At 42.6% G+C, this 19,780-nt stretch overlaps 1 protein-coding gene and 1 non-coding gene across 2 annotated transcripts; both read right to left on the bottom strand.

The window, feature by feature from the left end:
* Nucleotides 1-1,883: 1,883 nt before the first annotated feature.
* Nucleotides 1,884-19,463, bottom strand: TRMO (tRNA methyltransferase O). The gene is made up of 8 exons (XM_078773396.1): nt 19,376-19,463; nt 18,882-19,028; nt 16,088-16,245; nt 15,750-15,924; nt 15,496-15,653; nt 13,462-13,791; nt 5,585-6,435; nt 1,884-2,223 (listed from the first exon to the last, which is right to left on the bottom strand). Exons 1-7 carry the CDS (start codon nt 19,411-19,413, stop codon nt 6,161-6,163), a joined length of 1,281 nt encoding a protein of 426 aa, XP_078629522.1. The 5' UTR covers nt 19,414-19,463; the 3' UTR covers nt 1,884-2,223; nt 5,585-6,160.
* Nucleotides 19,355-19,427, bottom strand: TRNAR-UCG (transfer RNA arginine (anticodon UCG)). The gene has a single exon. It is a non-coding gene; the product is annotated as a tRNA-Arg (tRNA).
* Nucleotides 19,464-19,780: the final 317 nt, after the last annotated feature.

The following is a 19,780-nucleotide window of genomic DNA, read 5'->3' on the forward strand; positions in this document are numbered from 1 at the left end:
CTTCCCTCTCAATGTCATTTGTTATTTTAGCTCCAACACGAGTCTTGACATCTGGCGAGTGATAAAGAAACAGGGAGAATTACTTACCTTTTGTGACAACCCAGCACGAGTGTACGTATTTGCAAACCTTGGATCCACCACAAGCTTTTCACTCATCCGCCGATTGACATTAACCACCTTTAGGTTTGACATTTAGGATTGACATTGAAGGACTTTGAAGGAATTGAAGGAATTGACATTTAGGACACCTTTAGGATTGACATTGAAGCGAGAATAATGTTTCACTGGTTTCTGCAAAGGATAAGATATAATTAACAATTGATCAATAGGACAGAGATAAAATTCCACCATAATTTACAGAAAAATGTCAACTGGCAGTAATAGGAAATGATCGAGCACTCTTACCAATAAGCCAGTGTTTTACACCCTGTGAAAGGTGGGGCATTAATTCGCTGAAATGTACCACAGCAATGAAACGGCAAAATGTACAACAGAAAAGACAGGTGCACAATCACAAATACTGCAATGAGGACTACACAGATACCCAGCAACAGCCAAGAGTAAAAATGTAAATATGTATCTGATCGATAGCATACTACTCACCACTTAAACCTGAACCAACTTGTCATTCAATATACTAGCAGAGTGCCCGCCTTGAGGGACATCTTGTTCCATGCATCCAACATGTTCTTCTGACCCATCACTTTATTTGGGCTGTGTATAGGGAACAGACTGCTGCTTCAATCACCCCAGAAAATAAAATAATCCGGAAAATAAAATAAAATAGCCAATACAACATGGTTATACAGCTTGGATAATTCTAATTCCACTGGTCTATAGATTGCCATTTGAGGCCTAAAAGCTGATGCTTTTATGTACCGTCACCTTCACAAGGCCCATAATGCCTATCGGCTCCAACCTTTTGATATTTAATGATCCTACTATTAATTTGCAATTGGTCACTGGCTTTGTCACTAATACAATTTATACCTCACTGGACCCGAGACATTGCATCAGATTTGGCAATAAATGTGAATTTGCTTCTTCCGTTCTTGCTGGCTCGATGACAGAAGACACCATTTGCAGGTTTGCCGCCTTCATCCATTCCAGGCAGCGCAACTTGCCAGTCCTTTTAACAGTCGTATCCGCCGTTTTACACTGAAACGGATAGCTTGTAGAGAGGGCATGGCAATTGTGAATATGACACTTACAAATATGTCTTATGCTTACCATTGCACGAAAACAGTGGACGTATGGTTTTTTTTGTTTCAAGCTAAATTGTGGGTGACATCAGGCCAACTGTCCATCTTATGGGTATAGAGTGGGCATGCAAACGCTTACTCCATTATACATAGATTAATCAGCAACCTCGCTGGTCCGAATGTTAAGAATAATCATAAAAGAACAGGAGTTTCAACAGTTGGTTGAAAGCAATTCCCACTCTCTCCAGCAAGAAGCAATTAAGCACATTTACATCCTCATTGTTGAATGTCTTCATGAAAACAACTCCATTGCTGAAATATGAAGTCCGAGTGTTAGTCTTTGTGACAATTTTGGTTTGAAGAGAACCTGCATTATTCTATTTGGATGCAGATTTCCCACGATAATGGGAATTTCAAAGGTAGAAAATAAAATAACTCTGATAATTGGGAAGGATTCGTTTTCACAAAACCAATTTTGAGCCATCTGGGTGACCCTTGACCAAGCACACAATTTTCCCCACATATAGAATTGCGACTCTCTTTCTGCCACTGCTTCCGGGGCACTCGCTGCCAACCATAGGAGCAACAACAGCCTGCTCACAAGAGGGTCTTCCCACAACGAGGGGTCAAATCCTGTCCGGTGTCTGCGTCATGTATGGAATTGGAAGAGAAGATACGATGGGAAATTATAACAAGTTTATTCACACCACACAGGGAATAAAACCAGAGCGAGCCAACATGGCAGATGGCTGCCCTCTATCTAGTAACGATTGAACTGCAGACATATTCACCGTGCACGCATGTCAACTCCCCCTCTCATTGGAGATAACAATGCACGGCATGCACGCATACATAAGTTGGGCAGATTGAACGTAGACAAACAAGGATCTTTGGAATGGATATGAAGAGGTCAGCTCGACTGGGTATGAGGGCAAATCCTTATAAATGTCAAAGACCGAGGACACCACACCAATGGATTTAAGAAAATGGCAGGACTGAGTCAATCGGACAAGTGTAGGTTCTGCAAGGTAGAAACAGAAAGTACGAGCCACATAATATTGGGACATTAAAAAACTCAGAGCAGCTATACACAAAGACACAACAAGGTATGTGGCGTAATCACTGGCACATCTGCAAAAAAATTAAAACTCATGAAAACTCAGAAAACTCATGGAAACATGAACCAAAAGCAATCACTGAAAACAAGTAAGTAATGCTCACGTACTCCCTAATGATCCCATCGAGCGTAAACAGAAAACAAAGCATTGCGACCGGACATAGTACTTTGGGAAAAAAAAAAGAAAAAAAAAAGAAGAATGCATTGCGAAATGAGATATCAGTACCCAGCAATTTTATTATGTATATCAGTACATCTGTACCTTATCAGTATAAGGTACAGATATCAGCACCATAGGAGCGCCTCCTCCTGTAGAATATTTAAATGATAATTATGACGTCATATGTCACGTGGTACAGGCACCATATTCGAAAAACCGAAAAACGTTGCACCTCTATAGCTCCAAAACCGCTCTATGGAAAAATTGAAACGTGGCTCATTGTAAATAACTCCATATGGGGAATAGGTGTTGTTAACGATGACGTCATTTGTGCCGTAATTTTCACGTCATAATTCGACAGGGGCAATGCTTAGTCTGATCAGTTTGATATTTATTGAGCGTGATCTACGTAACAATTATATTAGAGAATATAAATTTATGATGTCATTGCTCACGTGGCCTGGCAGCCATATTGGATCAAAGAAAGAAACCCTTCAAAACAGAAGAGTTGGCTCGCACCAAGTTTATTGCGCAGGGTATATATTCTATGAATACCATCTAGTCCGATTAATGCATTGGGAGGGGGAGTACTGTCGTGGCGTCATTTTGCCTTTAGTATGTGATGTGTAAATTTGTTGCATCTTTGGGTTTCCTGATCCAGTTGCAACCGGAAGTGATGAGCGAGCGAGAGTTGCTTGGGTTGGAAACTTAAGGATCGACACGGATCCAGAAGATCTTGGGTGTCTTTTCCTTGTATGCTAAAATCAGATGTTGGTAAAGCGGCGACTTTATTACATCCAAAATAGAGTGATTGTCTCCCAGTTACAGAAGCAGAAATCAAACACGTGAACACTGTGTATGAATGAATGAATGATCGTTTTAAGGCCATTTTCCCCGCTAGAGCGGGGGTTAGCCTTGCGGGTCCCATGACAATCATGGTTCCCTGTTTGAGGCAATATTTTTATGGCCGGATGGCGGATGCCCTTCCTGGCGCCAACCCTTAGTCGCCTCTTACGATGCGCAGGGATACGGTGTACCTATTCTAAGCCGGGGTGCACACCGGGATCATTCATCCCAGCAAGCTGGTACTCAATTTGCCGACCTCGGAAGGATGACAGGCTGAGTCAACCCCCCTGGTGTTAATTTAGCGATCGACCGGGATTCGAACCCAGGATCCTAGGATCCCAAGCCGGCACCCTAACCGCGAAGCCAACACCAGGCTACTGTGTGACATACACAATAAAATTATGACGTCATAAAGGTGTGAAACTATTTTGGACCACCCACTATAGACTATTGATACATATTTGTGTATTACTAGGCTATACTAATGGATGTAAAATGTAATGTATCTCGTCTCTCTACAATAATGTCAATTCAAACATTGTACAATCATTATAATGTTTTGGCTATTTTATTTCAGTGGTCACATTTGGAGCTTTTTTGCGGCAAGGTAAGTGGGGTGAGGATATTCATTCCAAATGTTCAAGCTCTCAATAAAACTTGCCCAGCGGGTTGCTTGTTTGAAAGCACTCCAAAGGAACGGAGCTCTCGGTACCGCTTAACAACATGGCAGAACTCGTGTAAACAGCAATCGTATCGTGGAAGTCAAGCAAGTGTTGTCCTTACCGTCGTTTTCAGTTTACTCGATCCTCTTATGACAACACCTTCCCAAAAATAATTTATTGTGTTAGCAGTGGCTACAAAGTACAAGGAAAAGGGAAAGAAAGAAAAAGGAAATCGGAAGGAGGAGTGCCCTGCAAATTTGTCAGGGCAACATTGCCAGTTAGAGTCCCGATCGGTCTCCATGGACCAGCCCTTTCCCTCTTGTCTCTCTCTCTAATTCTGTCATGACCCCACTCAACCACTGGGAGGGCACCATCAGAGCTTTTGATTGGAAGGAAGCTGAAGGCCCACTTTGACCTGTTACAGCCAGATAAGTCTGCAAAGTCCAAGCAAAACAGAAGTCCCAGTATGACAGACACAAAGGAGAGACCTTTTAATGTGGGAAATTGTGTGTATGTGCTCAATTTTGGTAGTGGTAATTGCTGGCTGGGAGGGACCATTGTAGAGAAATTTGGTTCATCCCTTATTGTCAATCTCCTGGATAACCGGAATGTCGGGAGACGTGGATCACGTGAGACTGTTGACCTCTGATTTAACAGGTGACATATCTGGTATATCAGAACCATCCATCATGGCTACCACACTGAAATGGTCTGCATATATCGTTCCGGAGGGCAACGTTCCAGAAGAAGGCTCAAACAAAGAACCTCATCAGAGAGCGCCTGGTGTGGGGGAAAGTGAACCACCACCTTCCATGGCACCATCGGAAGAGGGTGTGCTCCATCGTTCTTATTGCTCCAGAAGGACTCCTAATCGACTGGACTTATGATCAGTATGCATTTAAGAGTTTGCTTGGAATTATCTTTCAGTGAAGATTTGGTTTTACTTTTATGCACAATTTTTGGCCATTATTGGTGTTGAAGGTAAACTGCACTGGTACTGTAAAGTGGTCAATGGTATTGTTTTTATTTGTGGTTATAAAAAGGAAAATAAAAAAGTGACTGTGTTTCGTGAAATTTTGACTCGGTCTGTTTCTCAAGTCACCACAAGGCCAACTGTCTCTTTCTGTCTACAATCCAATGGCCAACCAAGGTGGGCAATTTGTGTACCACCAACCATGGCGATGCCAACCTAAGACCGATGTGGTTGTGCCTCCTGGTATGCCATATAACTAAAACAATATTTGTGACTGTTGCGAGTCTTGTATTCGGATAAATCGTTTTTTTTACTTTTTGCACGTGGTGTAAGTTCAGGAAACTTCAACGCACTACAACTGCCATTAATTAGAGCCTTTGGCAAATCGTCAATGTCTCTAGAATAAATCCTAAAACGTTAAAGTTACAAACATCACAGCATGTGTTATATCCCACCTACTTGGTTACATCTGGTTTATATTCTAGATGTAGATGGCGCTGTTTGCCACAAGGTGGTTCCTGACTTTTGAAACACCCTGTACATTAATTACAAATCTGAGCCTGGTGTTAGCTTAACAGTTAAGGTGGCTACCTCAAGATCTTAGGATCTTGTGTCGTTACATACCACCAGGTGAGTTGACTCAGCCTGTCATCCTTCTGTGGTTGGCAAAATGAGTACCAGCACTGCATCAGCGCCACAGCGATGCTTCCAGCAATGATGCAATCAGCAGCCACAGGCTGCAGCCGCTGCACATACCAAAAATAACGATTACAAAGCTCATCCATGAACCTTGTATCACGATAAAAAGTTAAACTCGCCTTTTTCTGTTTTTAAATTTTTATTGGATATTGTTTGAGCTTTCTCTGTGCTGCAGAAAGTGTATGCAAAAGCAATAAGGATTTAGTTGTATTCAGAGAAGTTTAACTCGATTGGTTCTTTCATACTGCATACTTTGAGCTGAGATAGGTTGTTTTTCCCAGGGTAGAGAAGTGGCAAGTCCACATAAACTGTGCAATTGTTAAAGAAAAATTGCTTTGCCTGGAGATCTTTTATTGTGTCTTGATGGTATTCTGGAATTATTTTCATGGACAACCAAGATTCAGTGAGTCAATCCGGTGCTCTTATACATTCTAAAAAACGTACACACACCTACAAGTCTCATGAAGACAAATTTGTAAAAATGCTTTGGTAGTTCACAAGTCAGGAAACATTATTTTGTTGTGTACCCAGTTCAACCCCATCTTCAGGTTCTCCTGACAGATTATTCCATTTTGTTAAAGTGTCGTCATCTCTGCAAACAGTCACCACTTCTGCAAAACCTTCGCCAAAGTGACAGGTGATGATGAGTCCTTCAAGGGCAAAGGAAAAAGGCTGCAAGGGGTGACGGTGTCGCCGATAAACACAGCGAGGGTCGGAAGCCAGTATGGCTTCCAATGTATGTCGTGCACTGGCAGCGTTTCCCAGGATCGGTAGAGCTATAGGAAGAAAAACATCAGACAAACAAGCATTCTGAGTATTGCGCTGCAATACATTTCCCCTACCGGCAGTCTGTCGTCCGGAACACTGTTGCGGAAATTACCAAAGTTCAAAGTGCCATAACTTTGTCAAAAATGATCGAAACTTCGTGAAGTTCGAACTTGATCTGTAACAATTCATGATGAAACCATGTACCAAGTTTGAAATCATTAGCATTAAGAGTTTAGGAAAAAAAGTCCGGAAAGCTGCTCTTTGCGTGACGGACTGACAGACGGAGGGACAGAGTGCAAACCTATAGTCCCCTCCGGTGTACACCGGTAGGGGACTAATAAACAGAGATCAGGAGTTGGATTCATATGCATATGCTCAGGAACAAGAAAGAACCATTCAACCAATCACTCAGTCCACAGAAACATTCTGTGGGAAATTACAACTTATGAGTAGGACAAGCCAACTGCAGAAATCTATTAAACTGTTTTTTATTATCTTGCCAAAACGAAGTTTTTGCAAGATGTATTAGTCAGCTTGTATGTTTGTTTTTTTGTTTGTTTTTTTTTTTGTTTTTTTGTTTGTGGTTAATCATTTTTTTTCCACGTTTAGATCACTCTGTAGACCACAGTTATTATTGGAAACTCCTGTAACTTCGCATATCAGAGTCCTATAGAGATACCCTTCAGCACCCAAAATTTTGAAGGTCAAGGTCAAAGGTCAAGGTCACTTTGTGGTCAATCATGGAGGTCGACGAAACCCTTATTTTTTGAGTAACTTTGATCGGATCGTCTCCAAACTTCATGGGAATCTAGTATATGGTCCGGCGCTCAGCTGATTAGTTTTTGGTGGCGATCGGCCTTGACCTTCATGGTTAGCGCTGGAGGTCGAAAATTATTGACCCCAAGGTCAAATGTTGAAATCGTTATTTTTTGAGTAACTTTGATCGGATCGTCTCCAAACTTCATGGGAATCTAGTATATGGTCCGGCGCTCAGCTGATTAGTTTTTTGTGGCGATCGGCCTTGACCTTCATGGTTAGCGCTGGAGGTCGACCTTGACCTTTGACCTTGACCTTCAGATCACTCTGTAGACCACAGTTATTATTGGAAACTCCTGTAACTTCGCATATCAGAGTCCTATAGAGATACCCTTCAGCACACAAAATTTTGAAGGTCAAGGTCAAAGGTCAAGGTCACTTTGTGGTCAATCATGGAGGTCGACGAAACCCTTATTTTTTGAGTAACTTTGATCGGATCGTCTCCAAACTTCATGGGAATCTAGTATATGGTCCGGCGCTCAGCTGATTAGTTTTTGGTGGCGATCGGCCTTGACCTTCATGGTTAGCGCTGGAGGTCGAAAATTATTGACCCCAAGGTCAAATGTTGAAATCGTTATTTTTTGAGTAACTTTGATCGGATCGTCTCCAAACTTCATGGGAATCTAGTATATGGTCCGGCGCTCAGCTGATTAGTTTTTGGTGGCGATCGGCCTTGACCTTCATGGTTAGCGCTGGAGGTCGAAAATTATTGACCCCAAGGTCAAATTTTGAAATCGTAGGTACCATATCGAGTAATACCTCATATGAATGCCCTTGATGAGTGCTTCCCAGATCTGTAAACAGTTTGACGCTATGACGTCATTTGATGACGTCATGACGAAAAAACGGAATTTTCATGAAAAAATTATTTCCTCAGTTCTCATCAAAATCTTTCAATATCTCGTGGGCAGACATTCCTCAAAGAGTCGCTTCTAGTGGATAGCAGTTCTGTTCACCTCAGTGTGACCTGAAGCAAGTCACTCATGTTCACATTTTGGCAAGATACGGTTCACCCTGTGGGTGACATAGGTTTATTTATTTTTTGGATAATTATGGTAATTACATACTTGTTTCAAATCAAGCAATGTTGAACCATCATGAGACAAAATATGACCTAGAGAGTTCACAGAACACCTTACCCCACATAGTCTTGAAAAATTGGTCAAAAAGAAGGACATGAGAGGGTCTTTTCAACTCTTGCTTAGATTTGGACTAAAACCACGCTGGGTGCCACCATATTTGTCTGAATGCTGAATCTCAGTTACTCTGCCCTCAGGGCATTACTTTTCCAAGTACTGCTAAACAGGTTTTTTAAAGTGCCAATAAGACTATTTGTGTTCAAGTCGTTCGGTCGGTCGGTCAAGTCGGTCGGTCAAGTCGGTCAAGTGTGTTCAAGTTCAAGTATATAATTCAATTGAAATAAATAAAAAAACTTTTAGTCAGAAAAAAAAAAATCAATTTTTCAGAAGTTTACCACCGTTGATGCACCGTCTTTTACACCATGTTATTTAACACGTTATATTAGTTATTCGTGCCTGTTGTATGTGTCCATTATGATATCCCCAAAAACAACAAATATTCCTGTTTGGAATGATTTTCTATTTTGTTTGTCTGTTAGGCAGACTGACAGACTAAAAAAATTACTTTACTCCTCTCTGCGCCTGCACACTGGATGAGATTCGGTACAACTTGCGAAATTCAGAACCAAAGTGCTGCTAAACTGCACAATTGTGTTCCGATTCATTTCTGATTTGTGTTCTACCGTTTTCCCGGTGTGTACCCGGGTTTAGAATAGGTACACCGTATCCCTGCGTGTAGTAAGAGGCGACTAAAAGGGTTGGCGTCAGGAAGGGCATCCGGCCATAAAAACATTGCCTCAAAATGAGAACCATGACAATTACAACTACATATGGGCAGGGTACAGCCCGAAGTACCCCGTTGGGGACCCCACTCCTTCTCGTCAAAACTCAAGGTGGGGAACCCAATCGAAGCAAGGGTGGAAATCATTCCATTTATGATGACGAAACGTCTGATGCCCGACGTGGAGATCGGTTTCTGAGGTTTGGGACATGGAATGTAGGGACAATGACAGGGAGATCAGGAGAAGTGGTGGAAGTATTGATCAGAAGAAGAGTGGACATATGTTGTGTGCAGGAGACGTGATGGAAGGGAAGTGGTGTGAGAATGGTGAAGGGTAGGCAGGGACAGAAATACAAGTTTGTGTGGCAAGGGTGCCCGGAGGGCGTGAATGGTGTTGGTGTCCTGTTTTCTGAGGAGTTTGTAGACAGTGTGGTGAGTGTGACTAGAGTGAGTGATAGGTTGATGGTGAAAATGATGATTGGAAAGCTCTTGGTGAACGTCATCTCCGGATATGCTCCGCAGATTGGTCGGAGCAATGAAGAGAAGGACAAGTTCTGGTGTGCTAGAGAGAAGCTGATGGAAAACGTGAAAGATGAGGAAGTTGTTGTGGTAGGAGGAGACCTAAATGGACATGTGGGAAGGAGTATGGCCGGTTTTGAGGGAGTTCATGGGGGTTACGGATATGGTGTGAGAAATGGAGAAGGTGAAAGGATTTTGGAGTTTGCTGATGGAGCTGATTTGTTGATTTGTAATACTCAGTTCCAGAAAGGGGATAATAAGCTTGTTACATATACGTCAGGTGGGTTGACGACAACCGTTGACTACCTGCTGGTGCGTAGGCGAGATAGGGGGCACCTCCGGGACACAAAGGTGATCCCGGGGGAGGAGGCTGTTTCACAGCACCACTTGGTTGTCTGCGACATAAGGGTGAAAGGTGCGAGGAGAGCTCGGCGGGTGAAGTACCAACCGAGAATGAAGGTATGGAGGTTGAAAGAGGTGACACTGAGGGAGGCATTAAAAGAGAGGCTGAATATGGTAGAGGATGATGTGGTTGAGCTTGAAAGTGGTTGGATGTCAATTAAAGATAGTCTGTTGGGAGCCGTTGGTGAGGTATGTGGATGGACAAAAGGACCACCGAGGCACTCGGAAACATGGTGGTGGGATGATGAAGTTGGAAAGAAGATTGATGAGAAGAGTAAGAAGTTCAAGTAGTGGCAGAAGGCGAAGGGTACGGGGGCAGAAAAGGCAGAGCATGAAAGCTATAAGGCAGCCAAGAAGGCTGCAAAGAAAGAGGTAGCAAAGGCACAGGAGGCATGTAGGAAAAAGTTTGGAGAACGCTTGGATTTGGAAGAGGGTCAGAGAGCAGTATTCAGGATTGCAAAGCAGATAGCAAAAGAGAGGTGTGATGTGATGGGGGTGAGTTGCTTGAAGGATGAAGTGGGACAAATCGTTGTGGACCCAGATGGAATTAAAGGAAGATGGAAGAGATATATGGAAATACTGTTGAATGCAGAGAATGAATGGGATGGCATCATAGAGAGTAACCCAGTTTTAGGACTGGCAGAGAAGATAACCGAGAAGGAAGTTGAGGAAGCGATAAAAGCAATGAAGAGTAGAAAAGCGGGAGGGCCAACGGGAGTTGTGGGAGATATGTTGAAGGCAGCGGGAAATTGGGGTGTGAAGAGAATGACAGAGATCTGCAATCTGGTGGTGAAAGAAGGCCGCATTCCAGTGGATTGGGAACTGAGTACCCTCGTCCCTCTATACAAGGGGAAAGGTGACCCTCTGGACTGTGGCTCGTATCGAGCGATAAAGTTATTGGAGCATGGAATGACGGTATTGGAAAGGGTGTTGGAGAGGAGGATAAGGAAGAAAGTGAAGATTGACGAAATGCAGTTTGGATTTATGCCAGGAAGAGGAACGACAGACGTGCTTTTTATTGTGAGGCAGTTGCAGGAGAAGTATATGGAGAAGAGGAAGAAATTGTTTCTTGGGTTTGTTGATCTGGAGAAAGCATTCGATAGGGTTCCACGTGAAGTAGTGACATGGGCATTGAGGAAGTTAGGAGTGGAGGAATGGTTGATCAGAGTAGTGATGGCAATGTACAAAAGAGCGCGCACAGCTGTAAGGACGAAGGACGGGAACAGTGGTGAGTTTGAGGTGAAGGTGAGAGTGCATCAGGGGTCGGTACAAAGCCACTACTATTTGTAGCTGTCATGGAGGTGCTGGCTCAGAACGTAAAGGAGGGTTTACCATGAGAGTTGTTGTATGCAGATGATCTGGTGTTGATTGCAGAAAGTATGGATGGACTGAAGGAGAAGATGAACAAGTGGAAGGAATGTATGGAGACAAAAGGTCTGAAGGTAAATATCAGAAAAACAAAGGTGATGGCAAGTGGTAAAGCATGTGGTGAGGTGGAAAGAACTGGGAAGTGGCCGTGTGCTGTGTGCAGGAAGGGTGTCAGAGTGAATTCCATTCAATGTCCAATGTGCGCTGAGTGGGTTCATCAAAAATGTAGTGGTTTGAGAGGGTCACTAACCAGTGTGGCAGCAACATTCAAGTGTAAGGTGTGCACAGAGGGAGCTGCAGATGGAGTAAATGTTGAGTTGGATCTTGGAGACAGCGTGAAGCTGGAAGGTGTGAAAACATTTTGTTACCTAGGAGACATGCTGAATGGAGAAGGTGGATCAGACTCGGCAACGGTTGCTCGAGTGAGATGTGCATGGAAGAAGTTTCGGGAACTGAGTGGCGTGCTGACGAGGAGGGGAGTGTCGTTGAAGCTGAAGGGAAAGGTGTATGCTGCATGTGTGAGAAGTGTTATGATTTATGGCAGTGAGACATGGGTAATGAACGTAGAGCAGCAACGAAGGCTGGAAAGGGTGGAAATGTGAATGGTTCGGTGGATGTGTGGAGTATCGTTGAGAGAGAGGACGACAAATGATGAATTGCGAAAGATGATGGGAATAGAGCCTGTGATGGATGCTGTGAAGAGCAACAGGTTGAGATGGTTTGGTCATGTGTTGAGGAAGGATGAAAGTGACTGGTTGCGAAGAGTGATGGAAATGAATGTAGAAGGAAGTAGAGGACGGGGAAGACCGAGAAAGACTTGGCTAAAGATGGTCAAAGAAGAAATGCGGGCAAGGGGGTTGACAAGGGGAGATGCAGAAAATAGGGCAAAATGGAGAACATTGTCATGGGGACCGCAAGGCTAACCACCGCTCTTGCAGGGAAAATGGCCTTAAAATGCCTGTTGTTCTACCGTGTTCAAAATATAATATTCAATTGGAATAAAGTAATTCCTCGATCACAGACAGACAAAGTGAACCAATTCCCCCACTTTTTGCTTCACGCGTGCAGGATAATGATATAAAATCACAATGCGACCACATTTATTTAACCAGGAAGCATTAACATTTCACGTTTTCAGATGTTTGACGTAACTGAGAGTGCAACACAAACTATTCATAATTGAAACACTGGGTGATGCTTGTTCTCTGTGAAGGACAGTGTAATGGGTAAGCCACCAAGTAGCACCGCCACAAACTGTCACCACTTGCTGACAGCTCATACTTACAAGATAGAAAACCCTCTAAATTTTCGATTTTGTAAAAATTACTCAACATGAAAAAAAATTGAACAAAAATCAATTTGATTTTTAACTCCACAACCGAAGGTGGATGGAGGTTATGTTTTCACCCCTGTCTGTTTATTTGTGATCGTCTGTGAAAAGGATATCTCAAAAAAATGTGGATGTATTCAGATGAAATTTGGTGGAGAGGTTGGGTGTGTGACAAGGAAGAATTGATTCGATTTTGGTGACGTTCGAATCCGGATCAGAATTTTTTAAGTGATTCTTCATCATTGAGTGATTGGTCCACAACCGATATATAACACAATATCTCAAAAAGTTGTGGACGGTTTCGGACAAAATTTGGTGGACAGGTTGGGTGTGTGACAATAATGAATTTATTGGTGAAGATCTGGGTCCAGCCATGAGAATTTTTAAAATTTTCAAGTGATTCTTCACCATTGAGTGATAGGGCCAAAAATGATATGTAGCATGATATTTCAAAAAGTTGTGGATGACTTATGACAAACTAGGTGGATGAGTTGGGTAAGTGATAAGAACAAGCCAATTCGGTTTTGGTTCAGGTCCGAGTCCAGATCCTACCTATCAGTGGGATACAAAACGTAACCTGTTCAGCCTGGCGGAGGTATGCGGCCGTTCTAGTTTTATTTATTTTTATGTAGCGATGTCATGCAAGTGGATGCTATTTACAGTCCACATAAACAATTGATACATAAAATAAACGACGATGTACAAATTCAGGGTGAAGTTTACCAGCATTCAGACCTACCTCCAGCAGCTGCTAGTCTCTCCAGGTCCTGCGTAGCTTCCAAGGTAAAATGGACAGACAATGGTGCCAAGGGGGGTTGTTGAACCCAATCTGCCACAGATGCACTGCATACTTGCTGATTAACACAAGGGTCCTGGATGGATAAGCAAGTCTGTGATACATTCAACTTTCCTTCATTGGTTTCTTGCAAGCCTGAGCAGACACTTGGTGCCGGTAACGTGCTACCGCCACAATGGTCCTGAAGAGCATCATATTCTGGAATGAACGGCTTAATGTCCAAAACAGGTGTCCCATCGACCACGTCTATGCCCGACAGGTGTAGCGTTTCTCCTAATCGTAAAAAGATGGCAAATGCTTCATTAAAATAAGCTACATAATCATTTATCAGCAAGGTGGTTCATACATAGCACATTACATTTTGTCACAGTTCACTACTCCTTAATAAACATGAACACTTGACACATTGGAATACAAGCACTCAATATTTGTCCACCTAGCTTTGCAGCCACGATTAGCCTTTTTTTATTTTTTATCAATACAAGATTTGGCTTGGTACAAATACAGTATTTGTATTTCCTCAGTGCTCCGATCGCACAATCCCTCGGCACATCAGTCACGACTTCTCCCCTCCGGATTTGCCACCCAGCCATTCCATAGCTCGATCAGAGATTTAACGATTCCAGGTTTGCTGCGGCCTGTTCAATCAGAGATTTCTCAATTCCAGATTCACAGCGTGACTCACCCGAAAGCCCAATCAGGGTGAGATGAGTGCTGTCTCGCTCCAAGATTACCTCCCCTTTGACTCCCAGCCTACAAATTACTTGAGCAGTCCGTCCAAGACACTAAGACCTGATCTTCCTCCCTGTAACCGCTCCACTCCACACCTCCACCATCCAGACAAGCGATCTCAATGCTGCATTTTGGTGAGTACCCCTGTAACTGTTCATTTAATTGTCCATTTATGTATTTATTCTGTGTTCTTTATTGATCTGGTTTAATATTTGTAGTTAAGTGAGGTTAAAGTTATGTTAGGGTGACTGCAAATGTACCTGGGAGTGTGTCCCCTTCTACCCCTCCCACCATTGTAGCATTACGTATATGGGAATATCTTGTCTGCTTAACGTCATTTTGCTTTTTTTTTTTTGCTTTTTTTTTTTTGTGTACAAGATCGAGGCTCGTGAAAGAGCTAACATTAATCACACAAAAAGTCAAACCGACACATAAAACATATAATAAGGGGAGCGGTAGACAAGATGGGGAGAGAGGGGGAAGGACACAAACACAACATTTGAGAGCAGGGACATCGAGAGATCTGTGGGAGGGAGAGGGCTTGGGGGGAGGTGGGAGAGGTATAAAACATATGGACACTGCAAAGACTTCCGGGAAAGAAGTTGGAATTTCAAAAAAGGTGGATCTGGGGTGAAATTAGCGGGGGTAGAAAAGATCAAGGTTTTGGATGGGGGAAGATAAGAGATGGTGGTGAACAGCTGTTTTAAAGACCTGGAGGGAGTGGGATTGAAGAGAGTGAGGGAGTTTGTTCCAGAGGTGGGAGAAAAGAGGAATGAATGCTTAATGTTCCACTTTCTAGGAACACATCCATGACCTTAAGTGGAAACTTGCTGTAGTGTGTTTTAAATTAACAATTATATAATATTTCAGGAAATATACTTTGCAATTTTTTTCATTTATGCTATTTTAATGTCTTGAAACATAGAGAGGTCGATTCTGAGTTCAAGTCGAGGCCAGGACTTTCGGGGGGGGGGGGGGGCGGAAGTATTGAATTCGATGCCAAAAAATATGGTAAGTGGTTAGATCGAGCTTTAAATATTAGATTCATATTTGCAATGCTAAGCCACATAATAAAATCAGAACATATTTGTACTGTATGAAAAGTAAAGAACCCGACTGAGTCCTTGACTTCACCTTTAAGAACAATGTTATTTACAAGAGAAAGGTGTAACTTTCTTCATGAAGAATGGATGTATACAAAGTGTGATTCTTTATATGAACAGCAAGACATCCAACAAGTCATACCTTCAATCGAATCCAGTCGTGCAAGCGTGATCCCGATAGGGTTGGGTCGGTGGGGACTGCGCGAGGCAAACACACCCACTTTTTCCCCATCTAGGCGGGGTGGTCGAACTTTCGCCTTCACAGCCAGCTTCTCATTCAAGTGGAAGATGAATATGATCCTAACAAAAATGAGCGCGGTTTAACAAAAGTACACAGGTACAGTGTTTTACTTTTCATAAGAAACTACTAAGGTTCAAAGTATGAATATTGCCAACCAAACATGAGAGTAAGCAGCGAGACCCATGATGGCGTGACTTGGGTTGGTAAAAACCTCTTGGCGAATACGCAGAAAGGCTCGTGCATGGGGGCAAATCGACCCCTGCCGAGGAGTACCTCGCTTTCCTGGGAAGCATGTCCTCAGGAAGCCCACAGGTTGTGTCCAAATCTCACCTGCAATGGTGATAAAATTGTACTATAAATGGGGAACTGTTATTCAATTTTTGAGATTTTCATCTCATATTGTCTTATGGTTTGAGAGCTGAGAGAAATTTTGTGAATAAAGTTGAATAATTGCTTGTTGACAATTTGACAAAGAGAACATTCAAAGACTGACCAGTTTCAAGTGATCTGGAAGATTGATGCATTGATGGTGCAAGAAAAACTGTGTCAGGATTTCGACCTCTAATCGGTGCAGTCGGGGCATTGAGAAGCATTGACTTGATGTCATCAACAGACTTTTGGAAAATCCGTGCCATTTTGTTCAGCTGAGTTCTGAAACACAAAAATTCTAACTTAACATTGTAGAGTTTCTAGAAGTCGTAATATAACCAGGCCTAATACAAGAAAATAAAATAAAAACACACACACACACACACACACACACACACACACACACACACACACACACACACACACACACACACAAATACAGCCCCAAGAATTGCAAAAAAAGAAGAAAGAAAAATATAAAATGAAATATCAACAGATATACACCGACGACAGGGAAAGTTGGACAGTTTGGGAATAGACAAAGAAGGCTCTTTGGAATGGCTAATAAGAGGTCAGCTCAACTGTGATGGAGAACGAATCATTTAAAATGTCCAAGACAAAGGACACTACACCAATGGCTTTAAGAAAATGGTGGGACTGAGTCAATCGGATAAGTGTAGGTCCTGCAAGGTAGAAACAGAAAGTACAAGCCACCTCCTATCAGGATATTTAAAAAAAACTCATGTCAGAGCAGCTCTACACCCAAAGGCACAACAATGTATGTGGAGTAATCCGCTGGCACATCTGAAAAAGTCTCAATATTCCAGTTCCAGAAAACTCGTGGAAACATGAACCAAAAGCAATCACTGAAAACAAGGAAGGAATGCGTATGAAGTTATGACTAATGAAGTATGAAGCAATGCACAGTAAGAATGAAGTAATGCACAGTAATGAAGTAAGTAATAAAATAAAACTCATGTACAACCTAATGATCCCATTGAGCAAGAACATAGACAACAAAGCATTGCGATCGGTAATAGTACTAGTAAAAAAGATTTAAAAAAAAGAAACTAAGGCATTGCTAATTGAGGTGTCAGTCCCCAATGATCTTATCCTAAACAACACAGAAATCAAGACCTAAAAAATCAAGACCTCACAGAAATCAAGACCGTACAGAAATCAAGACCTAAAAAATCAAGACCTAAAAAATCAAGACCTCACATAAATCAAGACCTAAAAAATCAAACCTAAAAAATCAAACCTAAAAAATCAAGACCTCTCCACTCTGGGCTGGTGCTCCTGCCTCACACCTAGCTCGGCTTCATGCTGTAGAAAACAAAGCTTTCAGGATCATTGGAATCTCCCGCGATGAAGCTGATTCTGAGGGCCGTTCACTCTCTCACCACAGGCAGGTTGATGGTCTTTCTGTCTTCAACCGACTCCTCTCTGGCCTAGCTCCTCCAGCTGTCTGTGCTGTGTCCCCCAAATATTCCTGCAGGATGCACAAGAACTGCCAGCAACCCTCTTCTGGTGAAACTTCCAAAATCAGGACTCTCTGCTCACCTTCACTCTTTCATTCTTCTTTTTTCCCACCTCTGGAACAAACTCCCACACTCTCTTCAATCCCTCTCTTCCCTCCAGGTATTTAAAAGAGCTGTTCACCACCATCTCTTATCTAGCTATTCACCACCACCTCCCATCCAAAGCCTTGATCTTTTCTACCCCCATTAATTCACCCCAGATCCACCTTTTTGAAATACCGACTTCTTTCCTGGAAGTGCTAGCAGTGTCTATTTGTTTTATACCTCTGCCACCCACACCTCTTCCTCTGCCCCCCCCCCAAACCCCCCGCCCTCCAGTCCCCCCGCCCCTCCTTCGAACAGATCTCCCGATGTCCCTGTTCTCTACTGTTGTGCTTGTGTGCTTCCCTCTCTCTCCTAATCTTGTCTCCCCCTCCCCTTATTGTTTTACGTGCCCGTTTATGTTTTTGTGTTTTATGTGTTTGATGTGCTAGCTCTGAACAAGCCTCGATCTTGCACACAAAAAAAAATAAAAAAATAACCTAAAAAAAATCAAGACCTCACAGAAATCAAGACCTTTAAAGCAAGTCGACTTCAAAAATGAAGTACAAAGATCCTGAAAGCTGAAGAGCACCGAAATTGCACCAATGATTTATTGGAGCAACGGGAATGATAAAAAAGAACCTTACAGAGATCTTGAAAACCATCCCTGGAAATGTTACCACAAATGAACTGCATTTGGAAGCTGTCCGAGGCTGGGTGACGATTCTCAAAAAATCCCTCAGAACAAAACATTGAAAACAAGAAAACTTCATAAACTGGTCCATAAAATATGATCCCCTTACTAAAACGGAGGTGGATAGTTCGAGACCTGGGAGGAATCCGTTTCACCTTCTGAACCCCACATTTGGAAATAACCAACGAGACACATACACGTACATACACACACATGTACATACACATACATACACACACATGTACATACACACATACGTACAATCGTACATCCATGTACATACACACACATGTACATACACGCACATGTACATACACGCACATGTACATACACGTACATGTACATACACGTACATACACACACACGTACATACACACACACGTACATACACGTACGCACATGTACATACACGTACATACACGTGTACACACACACACACACACACACACACACACACACACACACACACACACACACACACACACACACACACACACACACACACACGAATATTAGCCAATTGCCAGGTTGTACATTATTTGGAGACACACCATGTCGTAAAATGTTCCATTTAAACAATGAATCTTGACGACAAGTACAAGCAATTATTTGATCACGGCGCGCTAGGCCTAACCAACTACCATCCAGGAACCCTCTCTTGCCTGATATTCTTCGCCTCCCGGCGCAGGACGGCTACCCTTTGGAGCATCCAGGAAACATCGTCGGCCTCAAGGCCGTCCACGGAGGCTGAAGAGCAATCGGTCTTTCCAATCTGGTTTGCCATCCTCGATACGTTCGTTTCGTTGGCTCTACGTTCGTGTTGAGGTCAGAGAAGACGTTTCGTTTTGTTAAAGCGAAATGAAAAGGCGACTGTGAAAACGAAAGATAAAATACGGTTTGTATTAAATATGTTGACGTCAATGTGACGAACACCTCAAACAATTACCGAGTTGAAATTTATAAATTCGAAATACAGTGCACTGTACAGTATCATGCAAATGTAGGGGTACTGTACTCATTCGTTTTTAGGTTTCCTGAAAAACGGTGATAAAAATGGAAAGTAATGTTAACTTTTAATGTTTGGACATATATTGTATACGCCAAAAAGTTATACTTAAAATCCCCCAAAAAAGCACGACCGTGACAGGATTCGAACCTGCAATCTTCTGATCCGAAGTCAGACGCCTTATCCATTAGGCCACACGGTCCTTACATCATTCATTATGTTCTAACTATTAAAAACAAGCATTCTGAGTATTGCGCTGCAATACATCTTCCCTACCGGCAGTCTGTCGTCCAGAAAACTGTTGGGGAAATTACCAAGAGTTATTTACCCATAAGTTCTGAATCATTCCCGATCGCTAATTACCTCAGGACGGGCTCACCTGTGATTCGCACTCAGGACTTCGATTTATACACCTTGCAGACAGGTCAGCAGAAGCACGAGAAAATACGTTGTTGATAAAGAACCTTTCGAGTCGCTAAATATCAGTAATTTATTATATTTTTCGGTTCACGATCAATGATCGATGTATATATATATCATTATATGTTGCTCGGC

The sequence above is a fragment of the Myxine glutinosa genome, chromosome 2, assembly GCF_964187855.1.
Source record: "Myxine glutinosa chromosome 2, kmMyxGlut1.1, whole genome shotgun sequence".
Classification (NCBI taxonomy): Eukaryota; Metazoa; Chordata; class Myxini; order Myxiniformes; family Myxinidae; genus Myxine; species Myxine glutinosa.

Coding starts and splice junctions, on each gene's coding strand:
- TRMO (XM_078773396.1), bottom strand. CDS start 19,413: ATGGATAAGGCGTCTGACTTCGGATCAGAAGATTGCAG. Junction 16,246..18,881: donor CGGGAGGCGAAGAATATCAG/GCAAGAGAGGGT, acceptor TTTGTGTTTCAG/AACTCAGCTGAACAAAATGG. Junction 13,792..15,495: donor ACGACTGGATTCGATTGAAG/GTATGACTTGTT, acceptor TTTTACGATTAG/GAGAAACGCTACACCTGTCG.